General features: G+C 38.6%; 1 protein-coding gene across 1 annotated transcript; it reads right to left on the bottom strand.

The window, feature by feature from the left end:
* Positions 1 to 2,295: 2,295 nt before the first annotated feature.
* On the bottom strand, positions 2,296 to 18,315 carry Irs4 (insulin receptor substrate 4). The gene is made up of 2 exons (XM_023564167.2): positions 14,533 to 18,315; positions 2,296 to 4,749 (listed from the first exon to the last, which is right to left on the bottom strand). The coding sequence occupies exons 1-2, from the start codon at positions 18,305 to 18,307 to the stop codon at positions 4,745 to 4,747; spliced, it is 3,780 nt and encodes a 1,259-aa protein (XP_023419935.2). The 5' UTR covers positions 18,308 to 18,315; the 3' UTR covers positions 2,296 to 4,744.
* Between the last annotated feature and the right edge of the window lie 451 nt (positions 18,316 to 18,766).

The raw sequence follows: 18,766 nt of genomic DNA on the forward strand, positions 1-18,766 counted from the left end.
TTTTATCACAACTTGAGTAGCTAAGAAAGATGATTAAAATAACTTCTCCAAAGATGAGAAGAAAATGAAGAAATAGTTGAAAGGATGATAGAGTTTTCTCCCTTATCTAATATCGCTTATAGTTCTAAGCCTAATTTCAGAATATTCTCTACATAGAGTCAAATATCATTTTCCAAAGTGTTAAGGAAGCCAGTTAAGACTCTTTGAAGACTGAACATGGGTCTTATGTTATTGTTACATTACCACAAAAAGATGTGATTGCCTTACAAAACAAGACTTTTCCAGTATTTATTGCACATGGGTTATATCCATAGTGACTAATATACTTAGCTATAATTCTTAGAACTAAGCAATGTGACCATTAGGTCTGGTCTTTCGGGAGTGAATATTATGTTAACATAGAGGTAAATATTAATTTAAAAATCATGTAATACACGTGGTTTCTAAGCTACTCTGAAAAATTTAAAACAAAACAGTAACAGAAGTCTGAGCAGGAATATATTTTAAATGGTCTACATACATTTAATTTTCTGAAAATGGTGCAGAAAAGGCACAAATGCTGAAAATCTTCAGGATTACAAATGTGGAAATAGAGTGAACTATAAGCTCCACATTTTCCTGTAGACACTTAAGAATCTGCTTTCCATTTCAATATTTTTTTCCTTCTTTTGTTATTTAAATGCTAATTCAGAGTATTGCCAGTGAAATAGAAGACCCTCTAATAGATACTCTAAGGTTGAAAAGTCAAGGGGGAGATTGCTTCTTGTTCAGTTCTATGGACCCAAACATTTCATATTAACCATAATCGGTGGTCTCCTCCTAAGTTCTCAGGACTTTATTCTAAATGCTTTTCCTCCACTGACACAGCACAGCATTTATGTTGCTACAAATTCCAAAGTAGCACGCAACAGTGGTTCCTAATTGCTTTAGCATTTATCATGCACAAGAGACAGGAGGGAAGTTGTCTGGCTTTGTACAGCTTGGTTGCATTTCTTATCTCTGAAGGACACTTATGAAGCAAACTGGGATTTCAGGTAACTGTCTGAAAACCATCATCCATTAGCATGCATATCTCAGAAGAAAGATGAGTTAGGTTTTCTAATGCAGAATACAGTCTGACCCTATTCTATGCATTAATTTTGCAATTTCTCATCTGCACATTTTATAAATCAGGAACCATGATCTGTTTTACCCATATGTATTCTCATGCTCCGATTTTCCAGGTTACTCCCTTTCTTAGTTTTGTTTTCAAACCATTTTAAAAAAGCATTTTGGTGCATTTCCAAGATGCTCTCTGGGGCCATTTAGCACCTAATAGTTTTCTAAACAATCACTGGAGGTGCTTAACTAGTGTATATTTAGACATCTTTAATTTTTTAATTAAAAAAAATTATTTATGTTTGAATCAAAGTCAGGACCTTGCTCTTGTCAGGCAGGTATTACATCACGGAGCTATATCGTTGGCGCATTTAGGCATCTTTTAAACCTGACAAGTCTCTTGAACAAATTTTAATGTTTTAAAAAATTAGTACTTTTGAAATTGTACAGAGAATATTTGGTTACCATATGTGAGATTAGGAGTGTGAGGAAGCTAATTCTGTTCATGTACTCAAATATCGATTTTCCTACTAGTGAATTCTGCTTATTGTCAAACCAGCCAGTCCATGCTGCTGTTTCAGGAATTCAAGTCTTGTTAAAATGTAAACCCTCAAATAAGCATAACAAGCATGAATATGTTTGCCTTCAAGAGGCTGTGAGGGGGGTGAATAAAATACAATTTGGGCTTTGGTTTCTGACAAAATTGAGTTTCTAGTAAATTCTTGACATTCAATCCATCATTCCTTCTATATTCCATTAATGAAAAAAATGTCATTGGTGCAATTTCCTTGTACTCATATTTCCTCGTGGTTAAATATAAAGAAATGAACAGCGAGTAATTTAAAGAGCAAGACTAAGTAATAAGATACAAAGACAAGACATTATAAAAAATCACCTCAACCTTAAATAGGCACTTAGAGGGTTCACACATCATAGGCCATGTGAAAACTCAGGTAAGTCATTTCATAAATTATTCTACACTAGTATCACCTCTCCATTTGGGGAATCAATAGTTAACTTTATTAATTATTGAAAAGCTTAATTTCTAGGGAATATAACTTGAACACAAACCTTAAGTTACACAATTTCTTCATTTTGCAAACAGTGCTCAATCGTACCAGAGAAGGAATACAAATATATTTATAATTGGGTATAGATAACTGTATTATGAAGAAAATGAATCTTCACACAACTAACTTACGTGAACACATTTATTGCAAGTAGCTCTATGGAAAAGCGAGTCAGATATATATATGTACATATATAAACACTATACAGAGTTGCAAGTTTGTCTCCCAGAACTACAAATGAGATGTTTACAAAGAATACAGGAATATTTACAAAGGAAGACAAAGCCAGAGCAATTTAACACCAAACTGTAAAGCAGAAATAGGACATGTAATGAGCTGTTACAACTGTAAAGTTTTAGTTTTCATTGTCCTAGTGACTATGCATGATACCAAGTTAATGTAGAGGTCACACACACACACACACACACACACACACATACACACACACACATACACAGACACACACAAATCATTCCACCATTGGTTTTTTTTTTTTTTTTAACAGCAGCATAAACTGATAAGTGGAAGGTAAAGTGATGTTGGTACATAGTAAGATTCTTCCAGCACAATACTGAATAAATTGTGTCTGTAAACTAAGGAGTAGTGTCAAAAACATTGCATATTTGTAATGCTGTACCTGTTACTAGTTGTATGTACTGTTGTGTATAAGGTTTCCATTTGTTTATTCAGTAAGTATTACCGCTGTGATGTACCCTCTGCACCCTGTCTGCTGGTAGCCCCTAAATCTAATCTGTAAATTACATTTTCCCTCAAATATGCTCATCTTCCCATCATTCTGAATCAGTATGACTTAACTTATTTCGATGTACAAAGATGATAGAATGTTTGAAAAGGCTACCAAAAGAGCACATTGCTATCATATTGAACAAAAGTCACAATGCATTATTTGATTAGGATGGGGAAAGAGAGTAATCTGAAGGGACAGAGGAGTCCGAAGTGAGTGACGCAGTGAAGCCTTCTCAATGACCAGTAACTGTGGCACTAACTGGTCCTGTAGCCACATCTCCCCATTCACAAGAGGAAATGAAGAAACCCCTATCCTTTTGATTGGTTCACAGGAAAAATAATAGAAATTCACTCATTTCTTCTGAAAATTTAGCTTAGCAACATGTACTGAAAGCCTGCTCAAAGCTAGAAGTAGATGTTCAAAAACATCAAGAGTGGTGAAAAATTTAAATATTACACTACTGCAAAGTTGCACACGAAATGCAAAGCAATTTGGTGACAGAGTTACACACAACAGGTACATCTACAATCACGTGTTCACAGGTACATAAATTATGCATACATACCAGTATGTGCATACAGACACTAGCACTCACACACTTACACATTCATGCAAACACACGTATCTATGATATGATGAGGTTTGCCAGTGATGGTACAACAGGCTGAGATTTGTGTGCCACCACATAGCAAAGTTCTAAGCAAGCTTCAGGACCTTTGTACACATCCTAAGTGATCACCATCTGTTGGTGTCACACACTCAAAGATCCAGGTTCCTAAAATTTTAATTCAGTTTCCATCAGAAGCAAGCAAAAACGGAAGGGGCAGGAGCTTGCTCTGATTTTTTTTTTTTAATTTGGTTCATACTACATCAGGTTATTGTCCAGAAGGAAATAAAGCCTTATAAGAGACTTGTTTGGGCTTATGTTTTAATTAGAATGTTGATTGATAAGTATAAATTTTTTGATATATGAAACTGATTTCTTTATAGGAGTCCAGGGCATGAGAGGGAGTGTGTGTATCCAGGAGAGGGTCAAAAAGAGAAAGGATGGAGGGTGAGAAAATATAGTTTTCAAAAACAATTGATTTGGAAATGCTAACTTGATTTACAGGCAGAGGATCACTGTAATATATGAACAAGTAGATAACTTGCTCCTCAGGTGTGCCTTTAAAATGTTGGAAATGCTCAGTCAAGATATTAGTTTAGCTGAGGATCAATGTGAAATGTTGTAGTCTTGTTAACGAGCAAAAACTGAGACAATCTGGCTTTTAGTTCTGCCTTAAAATATTGAAAATTCCCCCACTAAGACATCAGTTTAGTTGATATTTCATTTCTTGATGAAGAAATGTTTTTAATATATTTTAATCAAAAGATTCCAGATCATACCTACCTTCTTATTTGTACAAGTTTTTAAAAATCTGCCCTTAAATGTTTTATGATTTCAAAATGAAACCAAATATTATTCAACATTAAAATTGATATGATCCACATTTACGTAGATTGCAAGAAAAGGAGTTATTAGGTGTTAACTTTTATAGTACCTGTTTTCTTTCAAAGACACATGTCAGAAAGGGATACTGGAAAACAAAGCACAGTGCAAATATTCTTGATTTTAAAAATCACTTGGACCCATAACACAGAAGAAGGAATGATCTCAGTGAGTCGGGATCCTTCAACTGCTGGAATTCATGTGTAGGTTTTTAGAAATAAGGTTGCTTTCTATTCCGAAGCCTCTGAATTTTCTTTCTTTTAGGCAGATCTGGAGTAGATGAGATGGAATTCTTTAAGCGTCACTTTTCTTCTAAAATATGTTTTTGTGGCAATGTAATCACTCTAAAAAGAAAGATGATAAAAACAAAGTTATTTTTAGAATTATACGAAGAGCTTCCATTCCCTCCATTCTCTAAAATGAAACAAAATCTAACTAAATGTTTTGGAGATGCATGTGGAGGAGGCTGTCTGAGCACAAAGGTGGTAAATGAACTCTGTAGGCTGCCTATGAAGAACAAACACTAGCCGGACAATGGCTCTAGGACAGTTAGTCCTTTTGCCCACACACTGCCACTGACATTTCTGAGGGACAGTGGCTTTGCATATGCTTGCTCTCTTCTGCTTCTATCCAGTGGAGCCTGCAAGTAAGCCAGGCATTAGACAGACAAAGATTGTTTTTCACTGCCCTGAATGTTTGATTAGGCTTTCACCCTGTTATGTGTCCCTATTCAAAAAAAATTGAGGGTGCCTGAAATCAAACTATGGATTTTGCATTTGCCAGGCATGCCACTGAGCTCTATCCTTAGCCCCCACACTAAAAATATTGAAGCACCTTGGTCATAGTCTTCTGACCCAATCTCTAAATTTCTTGTAAAAGAACAAAATCAGAACTTCAAAAGAAATTTGACAGTAATTTTCGCCTAATACAAAGAGGTTACAGTTATTACTCTCTTGGTTTTTCACTTGAGACAGTACATAATGGAGAGCTGTGGGTACACATGCTGATCGGTACACAGAAATACTGGACTTGAGAAGGATAGGAATAAACGCTAAACAAATTGACTATGATGCTGGTGTTACTTTAAGATTGGATCACATGAAAGTACCAAGTATTGTTTCTTTCATTTGAGACAACCTAAAGGTGCTCAAGAAAAGCATTCTCTAACGGAGGCTTCAAGTACAAGATCTTGAGTTAAGTGGAAGTATACATCTTAACTGTTTATCTTTTCACCAGATGTTTTGATATATGTAACAAACTTTTAGCTGGACAAAGTAATGGATCTTTTCATTTCCATAAAAATATTGTGATTATTAGTCAGGATTCATTGAAGACATCTTTGCTTCACATTAAAAAGTTAGAAAAATAAGTACTCTAAATTAAGAAAAATTAAATCTTCCTGTCAGTAGTGGGCATAGGAAATTTTAGATTCTGAGTATTTTTTAACACGGGATGAAAGGTACTTGTGAAGCCATAGATTAGCATTTTTTTATGTGTTGCAAAATTAGTTTAGACTATTATCATAGAATTTTGTTAAATATCAGCTATATGTTTTTAACTGAAATTTAAGGCTAGAAAGATAGCTCAAATAATTGAATTTGCTATTTTACTGTAAAAATACCTTTTGTTTACACAATAGTACAGTGTATACTTTAAAGGTTTCTTAATTCCTTAAATGATATACAATTTTAAAATGTATTTTTCCAGAAATACACAAATTAAGCTCTAAAAACTCCTGCATTGTCACTACACTAAACCTGAAATGTGGAACATATGGAGTGTGTTTTCTTTCTTCTTTCCTTTTACAAATGACAGTCTCTATTAAAAAATTCAGTACATATCTTCATGGCTTTCTTATAACAGGCCAGCACTGAATGAATGGTTGATAATTTACGAAGACGTGGCAAATTACATAACTTCTAATCTACAAAATATGGTTGTAAATTTCCGATTAACAAGCTAGTTAAAAAACTAATGTTTTCCAAAAAGATAATCCCAAAATTATTTAAATTTCTTTTGAAATTCATAATGGGAACTTGAGCCACAGATTTCCCTTCGTAATCCTGTGTTACTTAGGCCAATGTTAAAATGAGTTTACATTCCCTGAGCACATTCCAAAGAACAGCAAAAGGGAAGTGACCCAGAAGCTTGCTGAGTGGCAAAGGAAAGCAATTCAGGATTAAAATTCAGTTTTGAACACTCCACATAATGAATATTAAAGGATAGACAATCATACTTTAGATTCACAGCCTGCTCATTTTATAACATTTTCACCACCATAGCAGTAAATAGTGATGGTGTCAATAATGTGGTCTGTTTTTGACATATTATTCCCATTTCATACTGACAGGTTATAATTATCTTATTATGTATTCTCTTTTTCAATTAATCAAAGATCTTTTTAATGACAAACTAATCCCACCTCTTTTAATTGGTGGTATTGTTTTCAAGCAGTTTTTCCCTGCAAGTGAGAAAAACCTTAATGGACTCTGATGGATGAAAACATTTTCCTTCTACTTTCTACAAAGCTTGGTAGCAATCATTTTCTTCTCAAAAATAAATGATATAAACTTTTGCGTTTCAATTTGTACAATTAAATAAACTAAGTATTAGTCTTTAATACAGTAATAAATCACACATGACTTTTATATCCCTAGAAGTCTGTAGGGTGAGCCAAGAATGCAGTTCCTCCAGAGTATTCCAGATCTCTTTATATGAAGCATAAACATGTCTCTATTACAATCTAAAGTCCGAAACAGTCCAGAAAAGGTGAAAGTACAACAATATATCCAGTTATTCTTTCATTTTCTTTTTATTCTCCCCAATCTTGTCAGTTATGTTTTTAATTCCATTTTTCCTAGATCTCAAAAATTGATTTTTAAAATGTTTTCAAAATTCTCACTGTGTTCATTAGTCAACTTGGCATTCCCTTATTAATTAATGGCTACATAAGCAGAAGCAACCAAGCAAAACATGTATGGCAGAAAAATAAATGGAAACTTACACTCTACAATTTAACAGATAATAATAGAACTAATATTTTTACATTTTTTGACTTACCTTTTTATAATCTTTAGATTATATGTAGGTCTTTTTAAAATTCAATAAGGGAAATAACCATATCTTTCTATGTCTTATGAATGCATTCCAGGATAATTCTCTAGGACTTGATAAAATTGAAATGCTACTCCTTTAGGAGTAAAAACTGGGAATAATTGCTACTAGTCTTTACAATATCAATCACATTATCTCCTTCATACGTCAGATAATGAAACAGGTTTCTCTATTATTGCAAAAGCTTGTGATAGAAAAATCAAAAGAATTTGTGAAAGAATTGGATCTAAAACTCTATACTCTCAGATCATTAGTCATACAACTATTATTATTATTATTGTTGTTGTTGTTGTTGTTGTTATTGGGTACTGGAATCAAAGTCAGGATCTTGTGCTTGCCAAGCAGGCACTTATGCCTGCTATGTTATAACTTCAGTCCACAAACCTCTATATCTTCAAAGGTCAGCTCGAATGTTTCACACTTACCCTTCCCTAGAGCCCTCATTCCAGTCTACATTATTCAGACACAAATTGTCTGGGTATCAGATGAAAGATTTTATTCTGGGTCAGTTTCTCCACTACCTCCTAACAGTGCACCCTTGGGCCACTTCACTCTGATGCCTAGTTACTATTAATTTATACAAGTTACTAGAATTCTAATATAAGCAGTCTCCAATTTATGAGAGACCTACTCTAAGGCTCATCATTTAGTTGAAACTCAGAATAAATTCTCATAGAAATACTACCATAAATGAATGGTGGTAAACAGGTTGATAGCTTCATATATATATATATATATATATATATATATATATATATATATATATTAACCTATGCAGGTCCTGAGCTAACATTGGAACTATTTTAACTATATCCAACAATAATTTTTTATGATGTATTTGAACTTTCAATTTAGGGCTCCAGGGAAGTATGTCCTTTAGCATTGCTGACAGAAATAATGTCCCCCAAAACTCATAAGCTTGGAAAAGTTGAGGACAGATGGAAGGAGAAGGGAGACTAGGTATGATCTATAGTCATAATAAGGATTCCTTTAGAGGGGAGCCTCTGCGGAGGAGGACATCATTCATGTGCCTTGAAGCCTGGAGGCGTAACTTACTATTGCATTTGCTGATCACATATTCAAAGGCACTATCGAGTGCATATGTGAGCAATTTTTAAGATTAATTTAGAGATAGAGGCTTGATTGATATTCTATGTTTCAAGTCCAAATGCATGCAAAAATTATTAATCATAAACAAATTATATACATTGTGAATACTAGCTAAGGTCATCACAATTTTGGGGGAACTGGATGTTCAGTAAACCCAGAGGATCTGGCCAGCATCAAAAATATTGTGACCTAACCATGGACATAGATTGAAACAGTGGCTCAGTTGCAGCCGGGCCAACAAGGAAGAGTAGAACACAAAGCACAGCCTATGAAACTGTATCAATAAAGATGCTTACAAGGAAGACTATTCCGGCAAGCTAACAGCTAGCAGGCTGAAACGGAGGACCAAGCCACATATTGGGACATAAAGCTAACATAGACCCTGCTTGATTGCAGGAAGTCCCTCACCTTTTTAGTCAGAGAGAGCAGGAAAGAATGTGTTTTTCTGAAATTAAGGGCACAAGTCTTATAAGGGGGCTTATGAGGGTAAAATTTATAGAATACAACCCAACACAACCTTAAACAATAGGGAAAGGGTTATCTGGAAGTTAGGGAAAAAGACAGTAATAATTTTCTCATTCCACTAAGTAAATATTTAAGTATGCATTTTCCTTCCTACAGGAATAATTCCTCAGCTAGAAGTTGAAAGATACTCTCTAAAGGAATGCAAATATATAAAAATAATTAAAAATAAAAGAATGCAATTCTTAAATAGTATATATGTCCCCATCAAGAAAAAATCCTTAAAAAACCCTTTTTTCTTCAAGCATTGAGTCTACCTTCCAAAATATGAAACTGTGAGACATCTGGCATACAAAATTGATAAAGAAGATATTTTAACTTCATATGGCAAATGCATTATCTTTACAATGGTATCAATATCTTTAAAATTAGCAGGCCAATACTTGTGCTTAAAGTGTGGTGTTTTGTATTCATTTCATCATTCTAAACACTAGTCTTAAGATCTCTCATTTTTCACTCAGGACCAAGCAATATTTGCTAGCAAGTGATCCTCACCATCAAAGAGCCCTGCAGCACTTACACAAAACATACTGCAGATTGTAATTAAGCATTTTATAAAGCTATTTTCTAATAGTGCCAATAAAATGTCTGGGTTATATTTACATCATCTTAAAGACTTTTAAAAGGTGTTAAACAAAATGAATTTACTTTTAAATAAGGATTTTTATATTCCAAGGAGAGGATTTGATTTTCAAGGTTCTAAAATCTGACATGACTGCCAACAGCAAGTTTACTTTTTAAATAAATGAAGAGCATCTATTTCTATGGCATCTTTTCTTTATCCTCCCATACTTTTTAGCCTGTTCTCCCTACTGTGATGGTACAGATTAGAATACCAGATCTTATACAGAAAGAAATGAAAAAAAAAAACTCTTTGCTGTTAGCTGGAAAAAGCATATTAGGGAAAAACATACAAATCTAACTTCAGTTAAAAAAATGACCATTAATGGGAGGTTACTGGATGCACATTCAACTCACTTTGAATCCTTTCAACATTCCATGAGATCTAAATGGATATATGCATTATTTGTATCTATAAGGTAAAGATTATTTAACTCCTTCCAAGATCAGATTTAAAGCATTAATTCGAGCATATATCAAATTCCTTCATTTTAAGAGCCATAGCACACAGCTCAATGTAGTGAAAATTATCCAAGTCCTGGCACATGGACACAGTTAGCACATGAATTATAACTAAATTTGCTACCATCAAATTCATATGAATGTATATTTTTCCCAATCTTTTCCTATATAATAATCTTTCATCAATATAAAAAATAACATTAAACATCCTATTAAAGGAAAGTGATATACTATGTGGAGTGGTGTGTTTTATATCAGATATATGAGTTATATTTTTACTCTACCACTTAGCTTTTTGACTACAGAAAAATTCTTAACATAGGCTTTACTTCCAGTACTTAGCATCTATCAGTAAAATAATGGTTGTGAATCTGCTTTGCAAATTACACAGTAATCTGTAACCGGAAAACTTTCCCTCAATCAACAAATTGACAATGTGACAACAGTGCATCTGTTTGTTGGTTTCTTTTTGAGACAGGATCTCCTGCATAGTGTAGGCTGGCCATGGTCTCATGTAGCCCAAAGCTGACTTTGAACTTGTAGTGATGCTCCTGCCTCACCCTTCCCAGTGCTGTGACTTTGATCATGTGCTACTGCACCAGGCTTTACAACAGTGCATTTTAAATTACGCACAGTAGCCCTTACTTTTACCTGTACTATCTTAGTCATACCTGTTCCAACATGAAATGGTTTAGAAGCCTGAGATTGCTCCCAAAACAGTGCTTTGCCAATGACTCAGAAGTATTTTGTTTAGTTTTTGGTAATTAGCAATAGGAAAAAAAAGCAAGAGATACTGTTTGAATTCTTATGCATGTTTCATATTGTGGTGTGCTGAAAGTCTTGATCCTTATTTAAAATAGATATTATACTAGTGATCCTTGTTTTAAGTAGGTATTATGCTAGTAGCCAAAATTTTTATTCTGGAAGCATCACTCAACACAGAATAAATGCAAAAGAGTGATTGCCAACAACTTTAGCTAACTTTAATTTTGTAAGGTTTTCTTTAATTGGTATAGGTCAAATGTCTCTTCACTCCAAAGGACTGCTCAAATTTGGGGGAATTGAATGTTGCCTAAAATAAATGACCCATCAATGATGGCTGGCAAATCTGTCCTATGTGGAGATTTTTCTTCTAATAATTTATAATACGTTATTTGCTCACTGCACCTATAATTTACAGCAATATTTGGCAACAGAACACTTGGAAGAAAATTAGGTTTTCTATATGGTGGTTCTTGTGCCTAAAATTTCAAAAGTTAATTTTTTCTTTTAAATACCAAATGCATTCACGACATAACTAAGTTAGTTAATCATCTGTCTCATGCTCTCTAGAATTGGCTTCTTCATTTTCCTATTTCTTGAAAGAAAACTCAAGTAATTTTTCTCTTCAAATCATTTTAAACTATTTGTTTTACACTAGGTAAAGTAGTGAAAGAAGCAAAAAGTCATACACGGGTTAAGAGCCAGAATAAACCACACTTAAAAAAATTACACTGTCTTTCTAAATGCTAGTGTCTAAGACTCCTGTTTAAAATGTCAAAACTTTGTCTTTAATAAATACTTTAAAAGCACTTTATTTATTAAAATATCATTCCAAATTATAGTTCTGTTGACTAAAAATATGCCATTATATCCAGATAAAAAGAGATTATATATGAAAATGCTGTCTCAGTAACAAAATCTTACTTGTTATTAACCATAAAGATCATGACTGAGCAAACACGTAGAGCATTTTAACAGAGTAACTGAAACATGGGATTACAGGATGGAGAATTTTAATTTAGCTTCGTGATTTTAAATATAATAACAACAAAGCAACAATAATAACTATATAATAATTCATGTGTAACACTTATGTACTAAGCAGTTCTAAGCACTTTCCATGAATTAAAACTACTTTTTGAACTACGTAACTCTTAATATTTTGTCCCTGTTCCTGTCAAGGATTTTTTGTTTCTTTAATATGATCTTTTTATTTTACAAATGTTAAATAGGAAAATGAAGACAGATTGAAATGGGTAAAATCTATTAATTAATCAGGCTGTACTTCTCACTTTACAGGCAACATTCTACTGTATTAATTCACATCAAAATGCTAACCAAAATCATTTTCTGCAGTGAGTTGTTTCATCACCACATCCCACACCTGTCATTCCTTCCATACACCTCAGAAGCTACATACAAGAATCACCGTCAGTACCAATATTTTCTAAGAAACTGAGTCATCAATTTAAATGGTTGAAATTTCATTTCAGTATTAATATAATGACACAATAAAAATATGTAACGTTTGAAAAGTGCTTTCACATTCCAAAGTGTATTCATTATTTTATTTCCTCATAAGCATATGCCTCCCTCTGAGATATAGCCTTTTTACTGTAATCAATAAAGTTAGTAATTTCCTCAACAAGTGATACACTTAGAGAATGTCAAATCTCCAAAATCTCCAGAAAAACTATAAATCAGTAATATGTGTGAACATAACGATTACTGGATCTTAATTCTTGGGAAGTTGGGGTATATTGAACAGTGACATTTAACTATTTTAAATGTTCACTTAAACAATGACTAGAGTATTGGAAAATATAGGCAAAACTATCAAAATTCATGCTGCACAAAGTACTGCAGCAATTAGCCAGTTACTTTAATGTAGCAGCTATTTTAATGTATAATTTTACATCAAAGTTGTAAGGGTTGTCTTTTAGTAGCACTTAGATTTCAACAATAGCTTGAGACTAATTTTCAAGTGTGCTTTACAGAATAAAATAAATCTGTTCCTGAAAAGCTGGTTATGAGTTAAGTTTTTGCCAATGGAATTACAAATTTTAAATGCAGAATTAAGGCATCAATGTTGATTGTTTGCATGTTGGGGTAGGTAGGGCGTGCTAGCCCACCAGTTGGGGAGAAGGCTGACAATTTAATGGAATCCTTTGGCAAGCCAAAGCATCCTTTTGTTCTGTTAATGATCATTCTTTTTAGTGTGTCTGCGCTGAAAATGTGAGTTTTTGTAAGGCAAGTTTTCTATAGCCAGAGGAGAAAGAGGAGATGGGGTGGGGGGCTACACCTGCACTAAATAGGGAGCTTGTTAGGTGACTGTAGTGATCAGTCTTCAAATTGTCCTGCCTGATCAAGCATAGTGGGCAGAGATCCAATCACAAAAGCATTCCTCAAAGCAAGCAAAGCAAAAATCTCCACTAAACTGACTACTGGAATGAAAACTGCTGGGGTCCATTCCTTCCTTACTTAAAGAGGAAAAGCAGTTGAGACTACAGAGACATTATCTTCTGTAGTCATTTTTTAAGAATGACTCAAGACAACATCCTGTCACATTGTATACAGACAGCTGCTACTCTTCCTTAGGAAAATTAGTCCTTTAAAACCTCTCACTGATCTAGAGTAAGATGCTCCTGGGACAGGTCTCCTTCCAGCCTTGATATCTGGAATTCCTAGATTTTTTCCAAGGGCTAATTAGATGTTTTAAATGAGTTTTAAACCTTTGAAATAATATTCATATCCATTACCAAACTGTCACCACACCCTCTTTTGAGACAGTGGCAGGTTAGAAGAAAAGGAAGCAGAGTAAATGTGACTGTCCTGTTCCCACCAGTGACAGAGAAAAGGTACACTCTGTTTCTCACAATTTATCCTGTGTAAAAACAAATAAAAAGATCAACGTAAAAACACATTGCAGAGCCAAATACCACCTTTTTTAATCATCTGCTGTCTTGAATTACTTCTGTTTTGTCCTCTTCCAGAGCTCCTTCCATTCAGGCTAACAATTGAGATTTAACCCTTTTTGTGAATCACAACAAACTAGCACAATAACTGCTTTTTAAAAAGTAATTTAACTCTTAAGAGATAACTGTTACTGCTTATTAGTCTCTGCTCTTATTCAACTCCTGAACTTAAACACAATATAGACATCTGTAGAAAAGCAATTTCCACTCAAGGACTTGAAAATGGTTGATGAAAATTAATTTAGGATGTCCTGCTTTGCATTATCACTTAGTGAAGGGGAAGGAAGTCTGAAAGCATCTTCAGATTTAATGTTCTTTAGTTTTAATTACTTCCAAAAAGTAGAGCATATGTTTAAATGATACATGTTTTGTCCAGATAAATTTATTGTTTCATAAAAGCTTAGGTTTTTGCAAAGATCAAAAATTTAACGTGTAAATAATTAAAATTGATTTCTAGCACCAAGTAAATACACCTTCACTAATCCCTAACAATGTAGACACCACATCCACTCTTACGAACCAATCACCAATTGTAAGAAAATTAATTCTAATATTACTAACCTCTTTTCGGAGAGCGTAATTTCTTGTCAGGACTGGCAAAGTCCACTCTCACGTAGGTGTCATTGTCGTCGTCATTGTGTTCAGACTCTTGTCTCTCTGGGGGTCTAGGCACCCAGCGGTTACGCGGTGGAGGTGGCGGAGTCTCAGCTGCAGCGGCAGCAGAGCCAGCTGCGCTCTCACCTCTGGCAAGATCTGCAGCTGGATTCCGGGCTCTAGAATTTGAACCACAGGCATTGTCCAGGGCCTCCCTTACTGCCTCGGCATCAGCAGCATTCGCAACAGGTTGGAATGAGCCGGCGGAGGCGGAGGCGGAGTCAAACCCAACCGCAGCCTCCAAGACCTGGGCAGCTGCGCCTAAACCCGGGACCACCGTGAGCACTGAGGCTGCAGCTAACAATCGGCCTACCTCTAAGGTTGGCGCTGCTGCCGCTGCTGGAGCTGAGGAAAGGGAAGCAGAAATCTCTCTCTGGAGGCTATCAGTTGGGAAAGCCGAAACAGCTGCTCTGGCAGCTGCAAAGAAACTTTGTGAAGGACTTTGTGAGCATCTGGTCTCTTGCTCTTCTTCCTGCAGCAGCCTGGCTACAAGTGGTGATTCTGAGCATCTTGTAGGGGAGAGAGAAATGTCCATACAGCACTCAGAAAATGGGTCGACCACATAGATTCGACCTGTTTCAGCATCATAGCGAATGGCACTGTCAGCAAAAGGCACAGCTGGTGTCATTGCTGGATTGAAAATTACTTCAATATAGTCACTCTCTTCCACACTGACATTGCCACCTGTAGCCCTGGGAGGAAGAGGAGGAAATGGCCACCTAGCACCGTCCAGAGATAAGGGGTTAGCTCTTAAAAGATCTGAGAGGTGGCTTGCTGGATTTGGAAAGGGCACTCTGAATTCAGCATTCATGTAATTAGAAAAGGCTGACTGTCTGGGGTCAGCAATTATGCCCAACGAATGTGGCAGTCCTTGAGCAGAGGGGGCTGGCATACTATCTCTTTTAGTGAAGTCAATGTTGACATAACCACTAAAGCTGTCAACTTCTCTCTGCTTTTGTGGTATGGGCTTGATTTTATTCCCTTTTGTAATAAAAGCCAGCTGATTAGGTCTCTTAGCCTTATTCTTTGGGGGCCCACCATTTGAAGGTTTTGAAGATGATCTACCATCTCCAGAATTTGAGAAAGACCCCTCCAGCATAGGCTTTGAAGCTCTGTCTTTGAGGCCCCAGTTTGATGAAATTTCTTTGCCCTGCCCCAGGAATTTTCCAGGTAACATTGGTACATACTCACTGTGGTCACTCTGTCCCAAGGGTGAGCTCTGAAAAAGATTAGGCAGAGAGAAGTAGGAGCTCCAACTTTTGGAGGAGGAGCCACCCTGAGGATTTCTCGGGTTTTTTGGAATTGCACCAGCTCCTGGAGCCATAAACATGTAGTCACTGTCACTATCATTATCTTTTGAGTCATCCTCTTTATTAGGATCAGGCGTTTTTGGAGCACTTTGGGTAGGCAGTGGGCTTACTCTGGGAAACATCATCATGTATCCTTTTGAATCTTCAAATGGTGATCTAGAATGGCACTTTTTTGATGCAGAGACATTTTGAGGAGCCATTGGCATATAATCACTGGAGCTTGAAAGGGCAGTCACCCCTGGTCTCATTGGCACATATGGGTCATCCTCATCTTCATCAAAAGCTCTGACTCTGTGGGAACCCAGAGCTGTACTTCCTGGAGGCTCTGTATCTCTCATCTCTTTGGCATCTTTTCGTTCTTTTGTGGCTCCTCTGTCAGCGCAAAAGTAAAGTCTGAATCTTCCTCCCTTCCCTTTTCCATTAGTTGGTCCAGCTGATAGGGGTGGAGGTGCAGAAGCAGGTCCCATTTGCTGTTGCTTGCCTTGAGTTAATTTGCCAAAATAGAATCTTTTCTTCAGAGATTTTCCATGGTCACCATCACCCTCAGTGCTTTTCCCACTTCCTGAACCCTTGTTCCCTCCTGAATTCCTGCCACCACTTGCGCCATGGCCATTTCCTGGTCCCCAGCTACCACCCGAGCCATGTCCACCTCCAGGTCCCTGGCCACCGCCTGAGCCATGGCCACCTGTGGTGCCATGGCCATCTCCTGGGGTCTGGTTTCCTCCAGCACCCTGACCTCCTGAGCCCTGACCTCCTGAGCCTCGGCTGCCACTTGAGCCCTGGCCACCGCCAGATCCCTGCCTCCCGCTGGAGTACTGGTTTCCCCCTGAGCTCTGGCTACTGGAACCTTGGCCACTAGTACCCTGGTCACCACCTGAGCCACGGCCATTTCCTGAACCCCAGTTGTTCATGGGCATGTAGTCACCTTCGGTTCCTTCCTGACTCTCTTTGCCTTCTTTCCCTTTCGCCCTAGAGTTTCCGGGGCCAGAGCCCGAGGCTGCACTAGCTCCGTCCTTGGGGGATTCTTCAGGGTGTGGGGCACATACAGGGCTGGGCGCTAGGCGGTGAAGAAAGTTGGCAGGCACTGAAATCGACCTCCCGGACCTGCATGGTCTGGGCAGGTGCAATCTTCCACTCCTGGAGGGAGGCACAGGCTCGCTGGGGGTTATGAAGCGCCTGGTGAACAGCAGCTCCTCTTCTCCGTCACTGATGGCCCTGATGTGGCAAAACTGCTCAAAGCGGGATCTTCGGAGCCAGCCGCCGGGCTCCAGAGGCAGCAAGCCTAGGTGCCTCCTAGTGGACAGCAGGGTTAACAGGTGGGCGCCGATGTTGATGCTGTAGCTGCGGCAGCGGGCTCGGTATTCGTCTGCACACAAGGCTCTCATCTTCTCCAAAAACAGCTCATGCATGTTTTGGGCAACCACACAGTCATCGACTTGCATCCATAGTTCCCCTGGACCGATAACAGTAGACCTGCCAACTTCCAAGAAGAAATACTGCTCTGAGTGCCCGCAGCGACGGATGCTCAGGAGCTGGACTACCACGCTGGCTACTTCGGTATTCAGCCTCACAAACACGACCTCTTCGTCGGTAAGACACAGCCGGAACACACCGCTTAGCTCTTTTCTGTGACCCAGCCCTCTGGGTTTGACTATTACCTGCCACACATCTTTATAGAAGGGTGGCTCCGCCACCGCCGCCGCCGCCGCCGCCAGCGCTGCAGGCTCTCCCTCCGACAGTGCACCCAGAGTGCCGCAGCGGCGGCGCTTGCTCTCGAGGATAAGGCGGCTGAGCAGCAAGTACCAGCTTTCTTGTTCCGACTCGTTCTCCGCCACCATCGCGAAGTACTCGTTCTGGGTGAAAAGGGCAATAAGGTGTCGATACCTTGCATCGGCTCTCTGGCTCACCGAGAAACACTGATACAGGATGATCACCCGCCGTGGTGGGATGAGCGCGGGCACCGCGGTACCGGAGGCGGCGGCCGCTGCAGCTGCAGCCGCGGCACGGACACTGTGCCGGAACTTCCTAGCATTTTCATAGTATTCCAAACGAGCTGGGGCGTCAGTGGTCTCGAGTTTGAGCACGAAATAACGCCTGTGTCCATGCTTCTGTTTCCGCAGGTAGCCGCGTTTGCAGACTTCGTCCCCGACGGGGAGGTCCTCCTCTTCGGACTCGGAGTCTGACCGGGAGCCAGCGGCGTTGGAGAGCCACATGGCTCCCGGGCAAGACGATCCCGTCCCAATGAGTGCGGTCGAAGTTCCCAAAGAAGGAAGCGAGGTGGTCGCCACCGCTGCTAGAGCTGCTGCCGCCGCCGCTGCTGCAGCTCTCAGTCTCCTTGTCGCTTGGTCGAGAGCGAAGGAGCAACTCGCCATGGTGATGCGCGGTGGTTTTAAGGTGAGCGAAGGGGAGGGGGCGCTCAGGGAAGGGAGGGTGGGGAAAGAGGCAGACTACTCTTCAGCCCGCCCCAACCCCCTCCTTCCTCAACCCGCGCCCCCGCCCACTTTACTTTGGGCAGGCCACAGCGGGCAAAACAACACGTGACCTCCGCCTCACGAGGCAGCTGCTGCGGATCCAGCTACTGGAGCAAAGGAGGATGCGAGCAGCCTATAGCAGAGATGTGCAAAGGAGGGGTCTGAGCGCCCGAGAGTTGGGGCTCACTCCAGCTTGGCAGAGACCCTCAGGGTGAACCCCAGAGCCTGTTTTCCTAGGGAAAATGAGCGGGAGGAGGAGGGGCTCTAGGTCCATGAGGATCCTAACTAGGATCCCACGACTGCAGAAGGGACGGAGAGGGCAAGCACGGACTGAAGAGACAGTGGCCAGCTCTGGGGGTC

Source organism: Cavia porcellus, unplaced genomic scaffold (genome assembly GCF_034190915.1).
Source record: "Cavia porcellus strain 051 isolate PalLab524CR breed Dunkin Hartley unplaced genomic scaffold, mCavPor4.1 scaffold_3, whole genome shotgun sequence".
Taxonomy (NCBI): Eukaryota; Metazoa; Chordata; class Mammalia; order Rodentia; family Caviidae; genus Cavia; species Cavia porcellus.

What these genes read in the sequence shown, in the direction of transcription:
- Irs4 (XM_023564167.2), bottom strand. Translation starts at nt 18,307, where the DNA reads ATGGCGAGTTGCTCCTTCGCTCTCGACCAAGCGACAAGGAGACTGAGA.